At 37.7% G+C, this 23433-nt stretch overlaps 2 protein-coding genes and 1 long non-coding RNA gene across 6 annotated transcripts; 2 read left to right on the top strand and 1 right to left on the bottom strand.

Moving 5' to 3' along the window:
- The first annotated feature begins 5123 nt into the window (after nt 1-5123).
- On the top strand, nt 5124-9726 carry LOC122076919. 3 transcript variants are annotated; one of them, XM_042642573.1, is made up of 9 exons: nt 5124-5404; nt 5636-5712; nt 7046-7274; nt 7523-7677; nt 7796-7841; nt 7937-8028; nt 8318-8414; nt 8732-8788; nt 9214-9726. In XM_042642573.1, the coding sequence occupies exons 1-9, from the start codon at nt 5252-5254 to the stop codon at nt 9241-9243; spliced, it is 936 nt and encodes a 311-aa protein (XP_042498507.1). In that variant the 5' UTR covers nt 5124-5251; the 3' UTR covers nt 9244-9726. The 3 variants fall into 3 exon arrangements, with proteins under 3 accessions (XP_042498507.1, XP_042498505.1, XP_042498506.1); XM_042642571.1 differs by having other exon boundaries at nt 9189-9726; XM_042642572.1 differs by lacking the exon at nt 8732-8788 and having other exon boundaries at nt 9189-9726.
- A 1085-nt stretch (nt 9727-10811) lies between these two features.
- On the bottom strand, nt 10812-21971 carry LOC122076920. 2 transcript variants are annotated; one of them, XR_006139621.1, is made up of 5 exons: nt 21625-21971; nt 21347-21463; nt 21161-21231; nt 10932-11295; nt 10812-10900 (listed from the first exon to the last, which is right to left on the bottom strand). XR_006139621.1 is itself a non-coding variant. In XM_042642574.1 (4 exons), exons 1-4 carry the CDS (start codon nt 21793-21795, stop codon nt 11052-11054), a joined length of 603 nt encoding a protein of 200 aa, XP_042498508.1. In that variant the 5' UTR covers nt 21796-21971; the 3' UTR covers nt 10812-11051. The 2 variants fall into 2 exon arrangements, 1 of the variants encoding a protein (XP_042498508.1); XM_042642574.1 differs by having other exon boundaries at nt 10812-11295.
- Nucleotides 11290-18440, top strand: LOC122076921. Its single transcript, XR_006139622.1, has 3 exons — nt 11290-14194; nt 14283-14558; nt 18272-18440. It is a non-coding gene; the product is annotated as an uncharacterized LOC122076921 (long non-coding RNA).
- Nucleotides 21972-23433: the final 1462 nt, after the last annotated feature.

The following is a 23433-nucleotide window of genomic DNA, read 5'->3' as shown; positions in this document are numbered from 1 at the left end:
TTTTTTTTTTGTCTAAATATATAATTATACACTTATAAACAGAGGTTGTGTGCAAATTTATGAACCTTCCACTTGCTAAAGGAGAATGAGAAGATAATTGACCTTCAAGGTTTTGGGGCTATGTCCCAATATAAACAGTGCTTCTGTGTGAATTTATGAACTTTCCACTTCCTAAACAAGAAGGTTTGCATACCAATTCAAGGGTCCCCTTCATGTTATTAATATCTGCATCCCTTTGATTCTTAAAGATATGGTGGTAATTGTAGGCAGGACACCTACAGGGGTACAGTACTTATGATCTGTTGATAATTAGAGTTCAGAAATAAGTGAAGAAAAGAATCACAAAACAAAAGTACTAGGGCAACAAATGAATTACCCTACCCTGGATGACCCAGATATCTGGATCAATTAAGGAACCGAATACAGGCTCTAAAGCTGCTATTAATCAGATATCATGAACCACCCTGTCAAGAATCTCCTCATTACTATCTCAATAAACTCGAGAACAGAGGCAGTAATGGATGATATCCTCTCCCTTTGATCTTCTGACATTCAAAACAAGCAAGGAAGGTTTCAATGGAGACTAAGGTGTTGTTCAGTGTTCACTTCTTTGAGAACACTGAACTGCCTTTTGTTCTTACATCATTGGTCCCCAATTCACTGAATTCTTTGATGAATGTGAAGGGTAACACTGAATAACACTGAAGCTTAAGTAAATAAGTTTCTGTTCAAATACTTCACTCCCAATAAATGATGACAGCTTACATTGTCCTCTGTGTGGTAGCAAAGACTGAATTGTATTGTAAACACAAGAGAAGCTCATATCAATTATCAGATATATTGGTTTTAGCTTAACCTACCTTTCTTGTATAATCCACATCTTGACCTAAACCATGTCTGACTTGAATCATCCATACCTAATAAACCAAAATCAAATTTCGCGTGGATTCCGTACTAATCGATATGGTGATCAATGTGTTTAATTCCTCCAGCTGATTTTGTTACTACGTCATGGTACCACTCTTGCATTAATACCATTAATGGAGTATTATCTTCTCCGCCAAATCAAATGCATCAGTAGTATGGAGATCAGAAACTGTATGGCTCAATATGGCTATGTCTAGTCCAAGTTGTTAAAAATAAAGATTGCCCAACTGATGCTGTCCATGTCCAATTCATAAACAGTGTCACCATCATCTTCATTTAGTAGTTAGAGGTGACTCTTTTAACTTTCTGATCATCATCAAGCTAGCATTAAAGGACAGTCCAAGAGCAAAATTTATATTAAAAAAATAATAATAAGAAACTAAATAAAGGTTAAATGTAGGGTAAGAAGGAAAAGTGTGTGTAGGGTAAGAAGGAAAAGTGTGAAATTGGGCTAGACTAGATGTTGACACATTTTCATGATGGGCTCAAGCAAACCCAAAAAGAAGTAAAAGCCCAAGATCCTTATTAATGTAGAAAATGATCTGGAGCCAACCTTTCTGCTGAAGGCTATAACTATTATTGGACTTTGAGAGCTATAAATAGACATCCACAAGAAAGGCAAAACAAAGTAGAAAGATCCTTCTCAATGAGGTATGAAGATTTGGTGTTACACATATTTAACTCAATATCAAACTCTCAACAGAATTGAAGGCGACTTCTCCTTAGCATGCAAAAGTAAAGTTTAGTAGGGTCTCATTATCTCATATTTTCTAATTAAAAGAAAAAACCTTTAGGGCATAACTCACTGAAGAAAAAGGGTGCATCCCCCTCCCCTCATACTACACTTCTTCCCTCCTAGGGTTGTAAAATTAAATATGGGTCGAAAACGGCCAGATATAATTATGCTGTATCTGGAAGTCCTAGATATGCCAAATGTCAAATTTGATAGACTATTTCAATTAAATGACCCATTATTTACGATTTTTTTTTCATTTTTTTTTCAAGTCAAATGCTCTCTATGGTCAATCTGGGTGCAACTTAAATCTATCTATGTGCTGAATCAAAAAAAAAAAAAAAAAAAAAAAGACACCTTATGAACAATTAGTGTGATGAAGCTAGACTAATCCTTTTAAGAACATATCAGCAGGCTACACATTGGTTTACTTCTTTTTTTTTCCTCAAAATGATCAAGATACTCTTGATATGGTAATGATACATTGAAGATCGGAGAAAGTTTTACTCCACCTACAGTCGATATTGTCTTCCCCACTCTGTTCCCTATATACCCATCCCGTAACTCACAAAAGCCCAATAAATGAAGGATTTTTCATTCAGCATGGATGAAGGGAAATTGCCTCCATCAAGATTTTACTTCTCCTAATGTTACTTGGTACAGCTAAGTCAGGCTTGAGGTGTAGCTCTCTTTTAAATTGATCGATATATGCACTTTTATCTCATTTACTATTATGCGTCATTGTCAAAAAATAATGCAATAAGGAGATGTATTCATTCCTACCAAAAAAAAAAAAACTTTTATATAAGAGTATAGAAAAAAAAAAAAGGCAATGTAAAACTGATAAAATACTGAAAATTAAAAAAAAAATAAAATTATAAAGAAAACATGTTCTCTCATCATTTTTAATGTATATATATATATATATGAGAAACCGAAAGCAGACAGTTAACAACCTGATATGGGCCGATAAGAGCCAGTTAAGCTACCCCGATAAAAGACCAAACTAAATCGGACTATAAACGAAATCAATTGAACCGAACTTTTTCTCAGTGATTTGGTTTCAACTTGGCAGCGTTCTCTACCAAGTGGAATAGCTTACAGCCCTCACATAGTTTTTCTATTTATTTTTTCTCTCCTCCTTAAGAGAATTGAGGAAAAAGGTAATTGCTGGAGTAGTAGGGTATGCTACCACCTGTGTTTCTAACTCTTTTCTCTTCACACAAAATGACCTCCTAGCCCTCTAAATTTCATACTATTTTATTGCACTTCATTAGTGTGTTCCTTAGAAATCTGTCCCAATGGTTAATTAACAAAAAATATGTGCAAAACTTAGCCTACATGACTTGCTAAGAGACTTTTCTATCAGGGAAACAATTCTCCGTCGAGAATGGCTGGAAGGAGCAGCAAACACAGGAGCAATGGAAGGAATACGCGTAGCACTCTTGGGTCACCAAGGGGCAGCCGCTTGAAAGGAAGAGCATATAAGAAGGAGTGGGGCTATTCATTTTTTTTATGTTAAAATGGGGAAATGAACTCAGATGAACCAGTTACTAGGTCAATAGGAAGGGCAATCTAGCCGTTTAAAAACGATCAAGGTAGAAGAAGGGGTAAAAGTTCAAAAGTAAAGGAGTATCAAAAACAAATTGAAAGTAGGAAAATTTCGTTAGTATAGGCTAATTGTAGGGAGGGATAGTAATTGTCCCAATGAAATAACACAAATGGAGAGAGAGAGAGAGAGAGACAGACCTTTTTCCTTTCAATATATAAAGGCGTGTGTATTGATTCTAGTTGCCATTCACGAGGTATTCATGTGGAGGGATACGAACTTCTCTTGGGTTTTGAGTTTCTGAAAAACTGAAACAGTTGTCACACTGCATCTGCTCTGCTGCACTTACATGTGCCATTTAGGTTTCTCACGTTTAAACTTTAAAAGGCACCCATGATTCATGCCTCATGACCCCTCCTCGTCTCTTCACCACCCAAAAAACCACCACCACTAGGTCCACTAACTTCACCCCTATTGTCATTGTCACATGAGAGCATTCATAGACTTGGAAGGATTTGGGACTAGGTAGAATTGGGACACCCCCCCCCCCCCCCCCCTCAAACACTGGCCCAGAGGTCACTGCTCTTAAACCGGTTCAGAAGTTGGACCCTTTCAGTCTAACCAACCAACCACCCATATGATCAATTTTGGTTATATCTTAATTAAGTTGTTTGATCCATTGTGGAGTAGCATTTGAGAAGGAACCACTAAGTTTGTTTTCAAGTTGCAATAGGAGCATAAAGTAGTAAGTTTCACCTTATCCATAACTGCAGTAGGAGCAGTTAGGGCATATTGATGTAACCTCTTTTAAGTTTATGCTTATGATTCATGAGGCTGTTCTATCCTTTTTGGGTTTTTTTTTTTTTTTTTTAATTAAATTAAAAGGGTTGTTATTCAAAGGGTTTCAATAGATGGGTTTCATGAAATGGCTGGAGAAAAGACTTCTTTTTGGGCTTAAAACTTTAACTTCTTCATGGGAAAAATTTCCCCACAACTTCATCCCTCTCACATGGGTTATTTTATTATTTTCTCTCTTCTATTATGAATATGCAATACCCATGTGGATGATAGCTTTGTGAATACAACCAGTGGTGTGTGGCATGCAGATTCTTCGCCATAGCATAATGTGGAATCCTCTCCAATATATATATATATATATTTAGGGGCGGAGTGTAAATAGAAATCTATTCATTTAGCTGTGTATCAACTACACATAATATGAGCTGCTCAATAAAGATGAAGTTGTTTGAGCCTGAATTTCAATTATTTGAAAGTTCAACAAAATAGAATGGCCCAAGCCCCGCCCAACCATGTGCACTCCTAGTTTATTTTATAGTTCAAATTTCTTTTAAGGCCCAGTTCAAAAAATACAAAAGCCCATGCCTGCAGATTTTGGATTGGTGGGAAAGTGGTTGTGTTGCATGACATTGTCACCATCACGCACACACTTACTTCATTTCCCTCAAAACCCGTTTGCATCCTCTTGGTCTTTTCTTAACAAACTCCTAAACTTATTTTAATTAATGGATTAACAATTCTACCCCTTCATTGTGTTTCTCATGTCTTATAAAAATTTGAAGTGAGAATCACGGTTTTGAGCCAGTCAAGTTAACTCAAAATCGTCTCAGGCCGATTTCAATAAAACCCGATTCTACGCAATTGAGTCTAGTTGAGTTATGTCGAGTTCAAGGCCGATCTCAATTGATTCTGGACGATTTGACTCCAAATCTATAGAGACCGATTTTTGAAACATGGTTTGTGCCTGGAATATATTAACTATGGGCCGATCAGGATCCCGAACAAACTACGATTACGTAACTACAGCGCCGGAGTGTATGGACTCTGGACATTCCTAACTATATATAACGGTACGCATCAGCCTCTTCTTTCAAGTTTCAATTTTCAAATTTTCGATTTTCAAAGTTTCGAGGGAACCTGAAAATCCTGAAACTATAAACTCACACACAGGACACAGCCCTGTTGCTCTATCTTGGGGAACTTCTTCAAGGTGAAGGCGTTACAGTGAAAGAGGAGGGGCAAAAATGGAAGTGTCCGGGGGGAGTTTCGGCGTGTTTGGTGTCGGAATGGACGAAGCGTATCGGCCACTCCCTTTCGTCTACCTGGTTTTTCTATTGATCTGGTTCCTTTCGGCATTGTCTTGGACCATTAATACCTTGAATAATAGCCATTTTCAGGTTTGATTTCTTTTGCTTTCCCGGAATTTCACTTCGATCTGGGAAAGTAGTTGTTGCGTGTGAGATTGCAGAAATGATTGGAGGACTTCAATCTTTATTTTTATTTCTTTCATTTGGCTTGAGGATATTGGAATTTAAACTCTGGTTTCTGTAGGAAGAATTTCTTCATCGTTGTTTGTTATGTTGATGAATTGTAGCTCTGGGTTTGTGTTTTTTGATGTATTAGCGCAGTCAAACAATCTGCAGTGGACGCTCGCCTCTGTTTCGTTGATTAAACTTCTGCAACTTACACTTTCCTTTCTCTTCTGGTAAGTAGAATGATGGATTTAAGGGCAGAACATGTTCTGCTAATTCACACAACTTGTTTCTTCATTTCTTATGGATTAGAAACAGCTCTATTGAGATAGTTTCGATCATGAAGTTTTCCATGCATTATCATGAGGTCTCTTTCCCCTCTTTTGGGGCCCGGGGGGGGAAAAAAAAACATTGAACTTACTAGTTGGCATAGCAACTAATCTATTCTTTATTGTACTGAACCTCCTGTTTTTATTTAATAACATCAAAGGGAGATTGGCCAATTTAATTTGTTATGTTTGTCTGATTACCCAACTTGAAATTTAATTTAAGAAAAGAAGATGGATTAACAATTGAAGGAAAAGCTTTCTGGATGAGCAGCACAATTTAAGTGGAGTGGATTGCCGATGTTTGCTAATCAAGACCTTTTTCGGGTTGACTTCTGAGATTGAAACTGTAAAATACTCTACTGGCAGACTTTCATGAGCATGATATGATATATTTGGTACACCTTTTCTGCCATACAAGGTGGACCTACGACTAATTTAGCCACCATAGCATGTGTAGAGATGGAAAGGAGAGCAATTGAGCAAAGGTATCCTCAATGGCCCCTGTTGAGACAAGATATCTGCCACATGTGGCCGATCAATGAGTTCCAAATTTTGTGGAAGTGTAGACTCCAATGTCCCCTGCTTAAATGTTAAGTTTTGAATGGACATTTCCAAGTGGAAAATAAATTTACAAAGTCTAGAGACTACGCAAAGGTGCATGGATATACATTGACCGAAGAAAAATACAAGGGTGCAATGCCAATATATGGACAAATATTTGATTGAATAAAGTTCTGAAATTTGGCACTGGCTAATCTAGACCTTAACATGTCTGTCCAACAGTCAGAATCACCACATGGCTCAAATAGTGGCCCTTGAGATAAAGAGTGGTGTAAGCGAAGTATCCCTATTAATTAATAATATTACTTTGTCATATTCTCCTTGCTTCTGGCCATGTGGAAATTTCGTTTTGCAGTGTAAGACTAATTGTAATCTTGCAATACTCATCCAAGAGAGGGCAGATGTTAGTTCCACTTCATGTTATGCCTCCCAAATCTTGTATTTGCTTATTCATGAGCTTCTGAATTATTAATCTACTAGTTGCCCAAAAAACGGCTAATAAGAATTGCCTCTGGTAGAATCATAAAGCAATAATGTTCAAAACATGGTTGAATATTTTCTTCTGAATTCTTAGATGCCTTGGTATGATAGATGAGATGCTTGAAATTATGCTTATCACTGGTTGCATTTCCGTTTGTTTTCCTCTTCTTCAATTTCCATACCAATGCTCTTGCAGGTACTCCTGTTTTAATTTTCAGACCTGCTCTCTGTGGATGTCATTTGGGGTTTATGTTACTGGAGCACTCTTTCAGACAGCTTCTTTTGTGTCCTTTTTGCTCATTTCTCATGGATACTGTATCATGTGTGAGCATCTTTCAATACCTGAGCGTCGTACAACAGCTGCACTTGGGTGTGTTTTCTACTTGACTCTAGTTGGTTACAGAGCTTCTGTACCTTACTTCACAGTGAGTCTCTTGCTTTCCTTCATAGCCTCACTGTATCTTCAAGGTGATACACCTATCAAATACATTTTTAGGATGAACGTACACCTTTATTGTGTTGCACATTAATACATCTGAATTGTCAACCTCTAGAGATTAATTTTATGCATTTCAATGTCACTGGCATTATCATCCAAAATTTTAAGTCCTTTTCTCCAAGATCTTCGTTTCTAACATTCACATGAGCTAATTCATATCCTTGATGTCTCCAGGTCCTGCTGCTGCTTAACTATTTCATATCATTCTACATAATTTTCCATCACATATCTCAAAATCTCCTGGTTTTGCGTCAGCAATTAAGTTTTATAGAGGATGAAGCTATGCATACGATGCATGATGCCGTATATACAAAATACACTATGTTCAAGTATGTCTACCCATCTAATGCCGATTTGCAATTCTAAATTAATGGCTAGAGAAGAAAACAATTGCAAGCATTTTTTAATTTTTTTTTATTTTTGGTATTTTCTTTTTCTGCCATTCAGGAAATTCCAAACTGCAATGCAGATAGTAGCCATATCAGAGACCTTGGTATGGACATCCTTCTGTTTTCTTCGATCTTATTTATATTGGTCAATGTGTAGAATATGGGAACCCGTTATGTGAGAATTCATTTTGATTCCCAGATATACATAAACACAGATGGAACCTCAGATGATTACTTTCTCCGTGTTTTAGCTCGGGAGTGGGCACAGTTCTGCATCTTCTTGTATATCGGGTATGTTTGAGCAATGATACATCTCAGTATCCCTGTTTTGAGCTGGGTCATGGTAATACTTTTAAGGGGTGAGGTTGGGCACATCGCTAGCTTTCGTAGAGATAGCAGCTCCAACCAATGGCAGCGCACAACACATGGGAATGAGCGTGTTTTCCATGGGGTGGGAGAGAGAGAGTGACACTAGTCTTGGCAGCCCGGTAGCATGCCTGGACTTTTCCCTACTTTTAATTATTACAATATTTCTCCTTGTGTTAGCATACACCATTGATGTGAGTTCTCTACTTTCCAGGTGGACTTTCAAGTCACAGGAATTCTCGCCTAATTTCTCAGTTATTCCCAATCTGAAGTCTAAAGGGGAGAACATGGTGCCTCCTATCTTCAGCATAGTAAGATTCCTTTTCTTGAGATCTAAAGCCTCCCCTAAGAAATTTGCTTCTTGGTCTTGGGTTGGTCTACATCACCCTAATGGAGTTAATAGAGTTGCCTTGCAATCTCATGGCTTGACATGTCTCATGATAAGAGGATAAGACCTACCGTTTTATAGGCCCCATAAACAACTCCTACAAGATAAGCAAAGCAGGCTCAGTGCCCAAATGTAAGAGAACTAACCCCAAACAGGAACAAATAACTGAAAGCAAACTAAACAAAGTTATTAGACTAAAATGTAAGCAATTTCTATAATAGTGCCAAACCTTCTTTACAGGAAATGGGTGCTGCAGCTTTCAAAGATTTCAGCTCTCATGAATGGCACATTGGGTTGGTAAGTGACATCATTTCAAATGTATCTACATTTTTCTAAATGAACATCTATTATCCCTTGGATATGAGAACCGCAAAGCTACTCTGCTAAAATCACCCTATTTTGAAGAACTAACTAAAACACACTCAGCTTTTTCCCCTTCTTTCCATAGTAACCCAGCATTATTTGGTAGCTACGGCCTAGGTAACAAGGACACTTGAGACTAAAATGGATTCCAGGTATCATACACAATGCATACTGTAAGAATTATATATATGGCATAAGTAGAAAATTGAATTGTCAGTCTTGGTCTTTCAAACGGATGCAAAGTGCTAATATGGAAATTTGAATTACAAAATGTCCTTGTTATATAGCTTGGTAGTTAGTATTAATACTGAAAGTTCAAAACGAACTGTTGCAGCCAACTTCCTCTCCTCCACATGCAGAAACTTTTGCAGATTCGATTATGGTCATAGTTCAGCATCCACAAGCACATAAAGCAATAAGTGGAACCCAAACAGTCCAAGCCTAGCTTCCGGAACTACGACCATCAGCACCAAAGATTTGGATTGAGGTTTATTTCCAAGAAACAGGAATCTGGTAGAACAATTCATGAACTGAATTGGTATATTTGCTTCTTCTACCCACTTATATCAGTGTCAAGGAGGTGCTTCGAGAGAAAATCTCTCATGATGGCAGAAGGTCAAGTTTTAAATTGTGTTCATACTTTATACATCCTATTTCCTGTTAGAGCCACCTGAAAGCAAGGCCTGGACACTAAAGAGTCATGGCTTTATACCTTTGGGCTAGAATGTTGAGCTCATTCACTGCCTCCTCACCAGTTAAAATGAATATTTTGTCCACCGATTGTTTGTTTTATTTGAAATTGTAAATGGAATTAATGATCAACAGATTCTTGTCTACTGTTTAAAGTCAATAAATTGGCAGGTCTCTTGTAAGTGCAGCATAGCAAAAAATTAATTTCCCTCCAAAGTAATAACCTTGCAATCTAAGTTAGAAGTTACCCACTATTTGGAACTACCCATGAAGATGAGAAAGTTTTCAAATTGGATGTGTAGAAGTACTCAATTGGTCCAATTTCCGGAATATGCCCCAAATATGGGAAAAAGAGGATAAAATAGAGGGGCTAGTATGTAAGTTCCATGCTCCCTTGTTGGGATTATAATAAATTAGTGAGAGCTATTGTAATTGTCAAGTGATGTTGTGTCGATCCACCAAATTAATCTTGAAGATTTTAGAACAGGGAAATGCCATTACTAGTCATGTTATGATTGTTTTTGTCAGTATTTTATTAATTGTTATTAATCATTGTTACCAAGTAAAAAACTCCTTGCTGGAGAGAAGTAACAGAAATCTGGAGAGGCAAGAGAGCTATCTATAACATCATTATCTACATTAAATACCTCATTACTAATTTTATAAACCTTAAAAATTAAAATGCTTTGAGGGAATTGTTAAATGTTAGTCCACAAGGTTTACAATATGTTACCATACGAAGGTATACTTACCTAGTTGGAGTGGTAGAGAGCACTGATCAATGCAAGGATGAATTCATTCTTAACATAACCATGAGGATTGTCTAACTCATTAGCATTTCATATGATAATGGTCCATAAGGGACTACCCCGAAAGGATCTTAACTCATCGCAGGAAGGGCATCAACTCTATTTGCTTAGAGCTAGAGAGGCTGGAAGGGAAATCAAAGCTGCACCAATACCCCCCCTCCCCCTGCATTCATAGCTGCACCAATAGGTATATTTCCAGTTACTAGAATCTCATAAATGCCTGAAGCTTTTGTTACAGATTCCATACACGATCCAAGTCTCCTTCTCACTAATGATTGTTAATATCATTACCATATTAAGGATACTCGGATGATCCCTTTCTTGGAAATTTGTTATCATCAGTTATATATATATATATAGTAATATTTTCAGTTCCTTACCTGCATGGTCAGAACATTCTTGAAAGAATTATATGAATCCTATTTTAGTGTTGTAAAGAATCATAAAGATGCTTCAGGTGAAGAAGAATCCAAATGTCAGCTCCTTATTATTAATTTTTTTTTTCTTTTTCCATGAATTAGAAGATACAAAGAATGTCTGAATCTACCTTTTGTGTAGGAATGACTAAAAATGCTTGCCTTTTGGCAGTTCATCTGTTCAAGTTGGATGTTGAATCTAAATCAATTTTCCTTGCTACTCTGGAAAAATTTTAGTCTTACACTGCTAGAAATCAAGGATAACTCTTAAACTCAGCTTTCTCATCCCTTGACTTTCTTATACTTCACAATGAAATCATCGTCACTGTTGCTCTCTGTCATTATTCTTTTCTTGACCTTTAGATCACTGTTCTTTGAGGCCTGCTGCTGCTTTTGTGAGCTTTCTGGTTTGTCCAGTTTTGGAGGCTTAGTGGGGGTTCCCATCCTCAGTTGTTGTTGCTTCCTTTGCTTCCTCTCATATGCTTTTTTGGCTCTTTCGAGAGATAACAAGCCATGTTCCATCATCCTGTCGAGGGAATTAGGTTATCCTCGTCATTATTGACAGAATAGTCAAACACTGACTAGCAAAAAGTGTAGTGAATTTTCTCATCTTCACCTTAATCCTGAGAAATTTTTGAAAGCTCTATATACATATTTACTTACATGCATGCTCTATCTATTTGAAAAAAAAATGTTTGGGCAATCAGTCTGTCAATAGAGTTGAGAAACTTGATTTGGAAAACAATTTCCACTTTCTTTAGTTCTTGTATGCTACATGCATAACAAATGCTTAGTATACACCAGGTGACAATAATTCCCTCCTACAGGAATTATGAGTTGCCTGAATGAAAACTATCGTTCAAAAAAGACCTGAAAACATATAACAGGGGAAACTGTGAAAAAGAGACACCAGTGTTGAATACTAGGTAGTTTGAGAGAAAACTATTTTTGTGCCTCTGAGAGAGGTGAGGTGCTTTGTTAGCATTCAAATCACATAATTAAAGGTGGAAAGGATTCGAAAAGTATGATCACATGGAGAGCAATTCAAAAATAAAAGTCCTCTACCATCTGTCTTTTGTTATCTCTTAACCAAAGTTGGTGCAACCGAATTTCTTGTTGAATCAGTCACCTGATAGTTAACCATACAATTCATTAGTCTCCCACAGAGTGGAGTTCCAAGGAAGACTGTTCTTTTGCTCAACTAGGCCTCTTCCTATACTAGAGGCCCTGCTGTCTGTAATGTATTCTAAAAAAAAGTTCATATTGTACCACTTCCAATGAATATAACATTCTCTTGAATCCCTAGATGGGCCAACCAAATGGCAGGTTTGCTCAATAAAGTCGGTGTAAGTTGAAAAATTCAAATGTGAGATTGATACTACTGTTGCGCTGTCAGTTTGTAGTTTTCCATTTTCCTTTTACTTGTTTATTATATTTCCCATTCTGTTGGGGTGGATGCTTTTGATTATCGTTTTCATTACAGAAAATAAAATTTTCTTTGTTATTCATGAAATATATTACCAGCATTCTTGGTATACCCTGCTAATTTGTGAAAACCATAGGATGCATCCACTTCCTTCAGCCATCATTAAGTGTCACAGTTGAAATCTACTTTATAAGTCTTTTAACCAAACCAGGTAAAAAATGTTATTCATGAGCAATGGTCCAGAAAAATATGCTAACTGTCTCTTAGAAGGAACTAAATGAGCTACCTTGCATCTATGAAAAGGTCTGCAGAACCCTACACATTGATAAGCCTACATTGTGCTACAGTTATTGAAATGTATAATAAGATAAGAAATGATTTATAAAGCGAAAAAGGCTGGAAGATATAGCCTTTGATAGAGCAGAATCATGAAACCTAAAATAGGATTCTCACAGAGGAGACCAGGTAGTTGTCATAAGCATGGTTCAAGGTTTTGCAAGATTTTGGTAGGTTTGTTTTGCGGTTTCGCCAAGTATCGAAAAAATGACCTCCAAAATGCAAGGGTGTAGCTATAGGGATGTGGAAAAATTCACCAAGGTTCCTTAGAGAAACACCCACCAGTAGTTATAGGCCCGATACTTTTGAGACAGATGTAGAGTAGAGACAGTTCCAGCAAGCTAGGGCAGATAGTCGAGTCTCACATCAGATAGAGAGGGTTAGGGCTGCAGAGATGGGAAAGGAGTTGGTGCCTCTAGCTCTAGAGCAACTGCACCAAAGACAAGGCTCACAGGGGAGAGGAGGAAGAAGCAGAGGCAAGGGGATTTGCTTTTCAGGAGATCATAGAATGTGAGGGCACCCCCACCATAAGTACAAGTCCTAGATGATGATCCCATTGAGGTTCTTCAGCAGCATCCATCCGATATACAGGACTCAGGATACCAAACAGAGAACTATAAAGTAGGTCTAGGGTGGTTGAAAAGGGAAACTTGGTGATACCATTTCAAAGTTCTTTTATAATAGCATCCCAACTAATTCTGCTTAGAGAACATACTACCAGGCCATGCTTAACATTGCAGGGAAGGCTGGCCCAGGAGTGAAGGGACCCATTCTATGGGAATTGATGAATCTCTATTTGTCCTAGCAAAAGGAGCTAGATGAGGACATTGGCACATTGAGGGGGACATGACAGAACTTGATGTCTCACACTAGACAAGTCCATCATCAACTTCATGTTCTATTGTGATGGTAAGACTATATTTTAAAATCCTTGGATAATATATCCTTGGATGCATCCAAGGAGAAAAGGGATGCAAAGTACATCAACACATTGCTGAAGGATGTTGTGGATGAGGTAGGGCCACAAAATGTTGTCCAAGTGGTGACAGATAATGGGAGCAACATTAAGAAGACAGGTGAGAGATTGATGAATAGGCACAACAGCAAAAACCACGTCTTTTGGACACCATATGTAGCCTACTACATTGATCTCATGCTTAAAGACATGGGGAAGAGATCCTTTGTGGTCAAGCGGGCAAGACAAGTGACCACATTTGTCTACAACCATGGATACGCTTGAGAGAAAAGAGAGAGAGAGAATTTGGTGAGGCCTAACATTACTCGATTTGCCACCAACTATATTACATTAAAGAGTTTTAAGGCAAAAAATGGTTGGTCTGATGTCCATGTTCACTTCAAAGGAATGGTTTGGTTAAAGGGAGTTGGGTTCGCCACAATGTAAGGCGGTATGTGCTCCATCTCTAATGACCAATTCTGACAGGACTTGAAGAAGGTCCTTATATTGGAACCAGTGGTAAAAGTATTGATTATGGTAGACTCTGAGAAGAAGCTTACTATGCCACATTTCTTTGCTGCGATGGAGATGATGAAGGAACACGTGACAATAGTGTTACCTTGAGGTGGAAGGCGTACCTGAAATTGTTGAGGACCAAGGGGAGAAGCACTCTATGCATCCCATTGCTTTTTATATGTTTAGTTCAAGGTAGGTGAATTAATTTACATTCCATTTACATATTCATCAGCATTGACAAGTTATTTATGTAATTCTCAACAAACTATCTCAATCCCAGGTATCACTACAAGCGTCGACTTGGGATGGATAATCACTGATAGTAGTGAAAATGTGGTCTAAGTTGGAGCCTAATGCAAGTATACAGGCGAAATGCAATAATAAGGTGAGACTTGGTAGTCATTAACTTGTCCAATATTTATAAGAAATGTAATTACTTGATTTTGTAGTAATGCGAGGTATTGTTTGAAATGAGTTTGGATAAAGACCATCTTGGATGCCCTTGGGAGTTTCGATCATGCAGTCACAAAATCTTCGAGAGAAGGCTCAGAACCTGGTAGGTCCACTAAATTATTTACCACCTTGTCTCTATTGAATTCATGCACCCATGCATCAAGTACAATCACTTAACATGAATAATCTTAATATGCTAATGCAAGCGAATGGTGGGTGTTGTATAGGAGAAATTCACCTAACTTGAGAAAGATAGCAATCAAGGTGCTCTCCTAAACTTGTTCTGTCTCTAGATGGGAGCGTAACTAGAATAAAATCACTCATCTAATCCAACAGGTAGAACCGATTGGGTCACAAATGACTAGAGCAATTGATATATGTGCATTATAACATGAAACTGAGGATGCAACACATACGCCAAGGCATGGACGGTGGTGATAAAGATTTGATCGAGCATGCCAACATTTTTAAGGTTAACTCAGATGATGAAGAGGATCCCTATAATAGTGGGTCAAGGATCGAGGTGACCTTGTTATGGATCAGGTGGGGGTGAGGTCGACCCTAAGATAGCTAGTCAAATGGGTGCTGATGTGGAAAAGTATATGTTGTCTCGAGAGGGCCATGTTCATTTAGACCCGACCATTCGAGACTCAGCTTGGCAGTTGGTGATGATGACGACCCCAACTGGTTGCATTCTAGTGCCACATTCACACACCGTCCCCATCTGATGGTGGTGGTGTTGAACTGATGATGGTGATGGAGGATGTGAGACTTCCACTCATGTCACATAGGATGAGGACCACGATTCATGTGCCCCCACACTTGCAAGTTACTCGAGAGGCCCACATTGCCAATTCATACCACTAACTGAGGAGTATTATAGCATGGGTCCATAGATGTCGATGTTAGGAGCTTAACTGACACTTTCGGAGGCCCAAGTATAGAGGAGCACATGGTATGCATGGGCAATGGCGTGCACCATCATATAGATATGGCACAGGGAGCACCAGTTCTGACTATACTAGGTATGGTCAGTTTGGGCTAATTTAACTCTTCCTCCACTTTACCCTCTACCTCTGAATATCAGGGTCAGTCTGCACACTAGGTCAGATTTTGTGGACAACGTCTTTTGGTTCCCAGCCCTCTAGCCATACATGTCGGTGTTGGTTCTGATTCCACACACACCATCTAATGGCAATGGCTCTAGATCAAGTTCCTTACGGTTCGGAGATATATACCCTAGGTTAGGTACCTCAAATAAGTTGATAATTCCATTTATAGGGTTGTTGCAGAAGACTTTGAGCGTTGCTTTTGCCATACTACAACATGGCCAGGTTTATGATTTAATCAAAGGAAAACTTGATTCAGCATCAGCAACATTCTAGTGGTTTTTGATCTAGCCCAACATTCATTTAAATACTAGGAGTCGAGGACTCTAGGATGAGCACTCAGTTCACTCATTGCTGGTATTGTACTATTGTTGACTCCGATATATTTGACTTTTTATGAGAAACTATGTATGATCTATGATTTATGAAGTGGTTTATAATTTAATGTTGAATCATTTCTAATACATATTTAAGTTTTACTTGAATTATATGTGTTTTAGTACTATATGGAATAAGAAATATTAGAGAATGTATACCATAGTTAAAAAAAACTTGCCAAAATTTCACTAATTTCTGCATGTCTGAGACTAAATAAAAGACAAAATCTAGAATCACCGTTGTTGTGCCGAAATTTCGCTCATTTTAGTCACAAAAATGCACTGTTTCGTCAAAATTCCAATAATATTGTTTTGCTCATTTTGGCCATTCCCAACTCCACCCAGAAAATGTCTAAGCAACGCTCACGAAAAAAATTATATTATTTCATCGAAATGATATTTTGAACTATAATGTATACAATGTACACTACCAACCTAGGGTCTGAAGTCAAATTAACATTTTGGGTGTGCTTTTTAAAAAAATTTAGGGGTCTCACTATGTTTAGAGGGGCCTAAATTAGGGTGTCTAATGTAGGGATGGATTTGACAACCAAACCAGTCCCAAGACTGCAGGAAAGTTAAACCAAAGAACAACCAACAACCCCTAATAGTAAACAACAACAACAGTCCAACTTAAACCAGTCAACAGTCCTTGAAGAAACCAAAATTAGCAGATCCACAATCAGGAATTTCAGGAAACAGAGTTTGCATCAACAATTAGAAGTTCCAGCAACAGACATTGAGTAATTGAATAAGTAGGATCAGAATCAAAACACATCAGGACCAGATAACCAAATCAGAACTCAATTCTGACAGTAGGTTCTGAAATCTGGCATTAACTTCTGAATTTTCAGCAGAGTATTATCAAGGAACTAATAACACATCTAAGGACTGATTTGAAAGTCCAACCCATTGGAGAATAATAGCAGCAGTCAAGTTCCATACAGATTTAAACAAAACAGAATTCAGAATTCAGATCTGGGCAAAATCCATAACCGGCCAGAACTGAGTAACAGTCCACTTCAGCAGGAACCAGTGGTCTGATTAGCCTCAAAATTGGATCGAACTTCCTTCAGAATAGGACTAACCTTCGATCAAAATTACAAGGCCATCGGATGGCCAGAACTCCCAAAACAGCTAGGCCAACAGTAGATAAAATAGAGAATCTTAACCCAGAAATTCTGTAGACAAATTAGAACCCTTACCTGATTGTTTTGACAGCAATAGAACCTTGAAAACAAACTTGAAAGAAAAAAGAAAGCTTGAAGAAAACCTCCTGGACTTCACACCGCAAGGAGTCGCTTGGATCAAACACCAAACCCTTCTTTGATCAAACACAAAGAACCCTCATAGAGGAGAAACGCAGTAGCATCTTTTTTTGTTCATAAAATTGTTTAAAAAATAGAAACTAACTTTAGTTTCCAAAAACTGAAATAGGAAACAAAAATTAGAAACTCACCTAGTTACTAAACCTAAAATTAGAAACTTACAAAATAGAAAATCCTTTAGTTATTAAAACTGGAAATAGAAACTAACTTATGACTGAAAATTAGAAACTAAATAACCCCATCTAAAAAGGAAACAAATCACTGAATCCCGTATGCAACCTTAGAACCCCTAGTTTAGACCCATCAAAGTAGCCCAATACACTCCAAACCACATGGACTGAAGGCCCAACACATATACAACCCAACCCTAAGCTTATTCCTAATAAAACAAGCCTAGTTTGGTGAAGAATCTGCATCAGTGTCCTACAAGTTTCAGGACCTAATTTGGCCATTTGCCCCCCAAAACCAAACATTGAAAGTTGCAAAAAAAAAATGTACAGGTTTTGAGCAAAATTTTGGTTGTGGTCGAAACATTTCTGTTTCAAGCTTATAGTAGAGACTAGGCTCGAAATGGAACTCCAAATCATGGTCATAAGACTTGAAACAGTGATTGTTTTTTACTGGTTATAAAGAAAGGCAGAGTTTGATGACCTCTACATAGACATATGCTCTGTAATTATCACACCATTCAAATACAGATAGATTAATACTTAAGTATTTGCCTCAACAGTTGCATCTGTGAAAGTTGGACCCAAAAAAAAAAAAAAAAAATTGCTGCAAGGCTTAATGAAGTTTCCTCTGTTGCTAGGGGGAAAAAGATCTGACATGGGTGTTGAACAGAAACCTTTTGAAAAATCAAGATTCAGTTATCTTGGTACATATTGAGGATGAAAAAAGAAAAAATAAGAAAATCCTTAACTATTTGTTCATCTAGTGAGTAGTGAAAGGATGGGATCTCTCCTCATTGTTCCTCATTAATGGCATTGACCTAATTTTTTGAAGGTTCTCTTCTCGAGAAAGAAGTGGGGTATTTCTTTGCAAAATTGTGCTCAATTTCATATGTGGCAATTCCGTCAAGATCTCTTCGTTATTGGGGGAAGAATCCGCACGAATCGGATTTTTTGAGGAACGTATCCAGAGAGAATTGGAAAACTAGAAAATATCAAGAGAAATGTTTGTAGCTTTTATTTATAATAACTTCTTCTCATTTTCTAAATAGAACTATAATGCTTTGCTGTTCTCATACAAATCAGCCCCTAGTCCATGTTAAATCCTAGTTTTCAAGATCCTATACCAAATCCAATGCATTTTTTGTAATACCCAATGCCAAAACCTTGGCTACCTTAAATCAAATTTAGTAGCAATGTATCATTTGCAAGTCCTGCATTGACAGTCCCAGCAGGACTGGATTTCCTCATGGCAGTGGTTGTGATCCCCGATTTGTCACCTTAGGATGCAATCCTAGGAAAGATAACAACTTGTGGGATACCTCCTTGCAGAATTGCTGCTTGGTTTAATTGAAGCACAAACTGCCTTTGTTTTTTAGCAGAAGAATGTGAAACCAGAACTTTGGGCCAGATTGTGTGTCATTCTTGTCATGAGTTTCTGAACCAGAACTAAGGGCCTGTTTGATAACGTTTCTGCCGTTTCTGTTTCAAGAAACGGCAAAAACATAAATTTCCGTTTCTAGAAACAGAAACGGAATTGAAGGTGTTTGATAAGTCATGTTTTTAGAAGTCGATGGTAACCAGTGAAAGAATTGCCACAAGTCGTTTCTAGAAACGGCGAAACAAGTTCAACTTGTTTCGAACTTGTTTCGCCTGGGTCGTTTCTTGAACCATAAATAAGTAAAAATTTCTATTTCTATTTCTAAAAATAAGTGAAACGAAACAGTTTTATCAAACGCTTTTTGCTCCATTTCTGCTGTTTCTGGAAACAGAAACGGCAGAAAGGCGTTTCTTGAAACGTTACCAAACGGGCCCTAAATTAACAGTCTTGTCTTGGGTACTCTCAGGACAAGCAACTTGTTAATAATGCTAGCAGATGGGGGCTGTAATGTTGGCCACGATCCTGCTTGCAACACTGATAAGAAGTATATCTAGTTGGGTTTGTTTTAAGGAATTCTACAGGGCAACTGTAATCGAAGCATTGGCTGAGCCTATGTGCTTCTCTCTTTCAGTTGTCATGCAGGGATTTGCAGTGTACTAACTCTGAGGCCATGCTGTGGCTAAGCAGGCCATGAGTAGTTTGTTCATCTTGCATGGTTTATACTATACTCACATCTGGGTCAGCTTTGAAGTAGGGATTGTATATGCCTCCTCTGAGCTTGTCTAGTGAACTAAATTTACCAGAAAAGCAAAAAATGCCTGGGAAGATGGGAGTTTACCAGTGTCTAGAATACCAACATTTATTTGTCATGTCTACTTATGGCTCAATCAGTAAAGGGAAACAAGATGATGAGATTATTGCATGAAAATGCATAACTCTTGAAAGAGACAAGAATTAAAATATTTTTATCAATTGAAAAGAAGCTATACACAATCATCAATCATTTTGATGAAAGTAATTTTAGTGGACATATTAGATGGATTTATGGGAATATCCTGCCCAACATCATAGAATTCCAAGCATTTTCTTGTTGGTTTGCAAGTGGCAATTAGAAATTTTTGCCAAGTGCAATATTATTCCTTGGCCAAAAAGTTGTGGTATGAGGGAACTGTTGGAATGCAGACCTCAATGCTGTCATGATGTTGATGGATGATGTGTTCTACAGGTAGATGCCTTTTCCATCTCAGAGCACATATTGGCTATTCCTATGGTTCAAATAACTATAAATGAAGTTGACGAAGTAATGGAATTAAATATAGTTGATGATCCTCCCAAAATTGCTCAAGAGGACTTTCAGGAGAAGCCAGCCTGAAAGTTGATCAACTAATAGATGTGGTGCCTCACCTCAATCTATCTTTGTGTGATCATTGAAATCAATTTATAAGTGATGAGGTGCAAACAAAGCTAAGCAAACGTACGCAAATTTAAAGATGGCATTGGCTAAAGACAAAATGCAACATTCAAGACTGAAATCATCGTTGAATTTGACAATGACATACACAGATTTTTCTGAAATAAGTGCAGTACAACAATTTCAAGAAGCAGAGTTGCTCATAAACTTAAAAGTACCGTTAATTAGGAACCCTTGTGTTCGCCTATGTTTATTCTGTGTCTTATTTTCTTTGAATTTTCTTAACTCTCTTGCCATTCATTATTCTTATGCAAACCCTAGCCTTATTTCCCAAAAGTCCTTGTTTGCAATATCCTACGTCATATCTAATGTATGGTTTACCTTCACATGTCAGAACTTATGCTTTCCTAAAGCCCATACAAGGAATATTTTGGGGCATATTTTACTGTACAGGCCATATGTTCAAGGACACTATATGAAGCACTACCTGTTAACAACCCAGCTGGGAGTAAAAGGTCCTAGTTCAAATGGTTAACCTGTGACATTGCAATCATGAAGTTGTGTTCATGTCCAGCATACTCCCAACAGAGGAAGGTAAAATGGAAAAAATTCATACACTCATCGATTTAATTATACATCATAGTTGTGAATCCATGATCGAAAAGTGGGAAACCAAGTCATTGCCATTATTTATGGCAACAAAATTTAGTAGATATTCAGTAAAAAACGGTCTTCCTCATTTAATTGCTGCACCTAAATACAAAGTCCAACCACAAAACTAAACTTTTTCCTCTCCTGTAGTAGCATTAGTGTCTAGGAAATAGGTACTATAGAAACTTTAAAGACCGTCCAAAAATCTAATAAAAGTTTCCTTGAACACACCAGTAAAGCATCTCAAGGCAAATGTTTATAAAGAGTATGAAGAAACACACCAGAATTCAGCCATTTCACTTGAAGGTATCTGTTTCGACAATGATTCGTAGAATATCCTAAGGGGTTCCCTCTGCAAAAACAGACGAGACATGAAAAGGAGAAACAAGGGGACAGTTACAAAATGAGAAATTAACCATGATATGGAGAAGGTCAATATAGAAGAAGAAGATATAAATCTAAAGAACCTCTTCAGGAGGATCATATTTCTGGCCGGGCAAAGTGAAAACTTTTTTCCCTTTCGCCTTAACAGTAGTTGTGGTCTTGGTGACGGATATCGATGAATTTGATGTTGATTTCTTCACCTTCAAACCAAGAACAACAGAAAAACATTTCATACTCGGAACCACTATCAAATTAGCAAGGCAAAAAGAATGCAAATAATAAATAATAACGTGAGCCCAGATCGATCAGCCAAGAAAAAAAATTTAAGCTGAAGAATCAAACGTGGAAGTAAGTGGGGTACCTCTGATTTTGTTACTGAGGAGAAAGATTTATTCCTAGAATCAATCGATTGTTTGTTTGAGCTCTCAATCTTCTTCTTGTTAACAGATAGAACAGCCTTTCCCTTGGAAGACGAATCTAGGTTGGGTTTCACCTTGGCATTAGATCTGATTTCTGATGAACCTGCAGCCATCGAAGATCTCTCTACTCCTATCTAGTCATTGAGGAGGATCTTCAGCTCAATCGCTATCTCTGTCTCTGTCTATGTCTATGTCTCTATCAATCTCTCTTTCTTCCAACTCTGTATACGTGAAAGCTCGGGCAAGTAATGGCTTTTAAATGCTTTTGAGGTGTCAAAAGTAAAACTCGGAAACAGAGAAGAAAAGTTGAAGAAAACCATGGCGTTTCTTCTGAGTGGCAGAAGATGGTTTCTTTTTACCCTATTTTACCCCTAATGCTTGTAAGGTAGAAGGGATAATGGAGGGCAAAAGGGTCATATCATGTACCCTATACATTTAGCCCGTCATAGGTTCCGTTAGTCTAAAGTTGTCCAACCATCTCTGACCTAACTGCTTTCACGACTAGCACGTGAGCTAGACTACTGTACCCTTTTTCTTTTTCTTTTTTTTTTTCTTTTTTTTTTTTTTAAATTTGATTTGATTTTAGTGGAATTTCGGAGAATTTTAACGGTCAAAATTTGGTTTTAAGACGAAATCAAATATGAAAATGAATAATTTGCTGGAGAAAGACAAAGAATCGGCTGGAATTGGGTCAGAATCGACTAATTTCAATCCAAATCAGTTGGTTCGATTGGAGTCTACATCCTCTGCAGCTAGCGGTGAGGTGTAGTGACATTGAACTGTTGAAAGCATTTAGACACACGCCTCAAGGGGTTCCCAACTACCTGATACTCATTGCATCGATGCAGCGGCTGCATGAAGCATTTTGAGAGGGAATTTTGAGAAATAAGTAGTCGAATTGAAATGATATTTTTCCATTTTTTTTCCAGGGAAAAGCTAGTTCATTTGATCTATTCTCTGTTTCAAAATTTGGGATTGGATTCTATTCAAATCGTCTTATTTTGATAGTAATCAATCATGGCTGATAGTGGTTTAGAATGGTCCGGAACAGCCAATTCTAGAGTTTTTGGGACTGGACTATTAGGTTTTCAGATCTGAAGGGGGCCAATTCTAGGGTTTTTAAGACCAATGCCAATTGATTCTGACCAATTCCAATCTGGTCCAAGATCAAAATTGGCAGGACCTATTCAACCTAGAGTTAAATATCCTTGGACCTACTATTTTCTCTTTGAATCTAAGGTGGGCTAACAATCCACTCAGCAAGTAACTGCCTCCAAACATTAGAATCAGGTAAGGTTTAGAAAATGTATTTGAAGAACATGAATGGTAAGCTATGTTTTAGAAGGACATAGCAAAGGATACAATTTGGGTTTCAGCATAGATTCCATTTCCTGCATCTTTCAATGGCTTACATGAAGTGTGACACAGATGTGAGATGAATGTGGAACATAATTTAAAGCGTCCTGTAACAGAGATGGCAAGGTTACATCATATACTTGGTATGGTCTAGAGAGGCTTGTGTTTTGGTTTAGGTGCCTTATCTTTGTTGGAACTTCTTCAATTATTGCTGTGTCTGGTTCACTGGTACTGCTTATCTTTGGTGGGTTTTACAAGTCCAATAGACCAGAAAGCTTCAAACCAGGATTGCATCTGCGAAGGACTATCCAGAAGATCAGATAATGACACTAACGCAGATCAAATCATTTGTTCCAATGGAAAGAATCAATGTTTCTTCTAATAATGTGAGCTGT

The sequence above is a fragment of the Macadamia integrifolia genome, chromosome 4, assembly GCF_013358625.1.
Source record: "Macadamia integrifolia cultivar HAES 741 chromosome 4, SCU_Mint_v3, whole genome shotgun sequence".
Classification (NCBI taxonomy): Eukaryota; Viridiplantae; Streptophyta; class Magnoliopsida; order Proteales; family Proteaceae; genus Macadamia; species Macadamia integrifolia.
The sequence above is the reverse complement of the archived record's forward strand: the minus strand, read 5'-3'. Positions and strand labels throughout refer to the sequence as shown.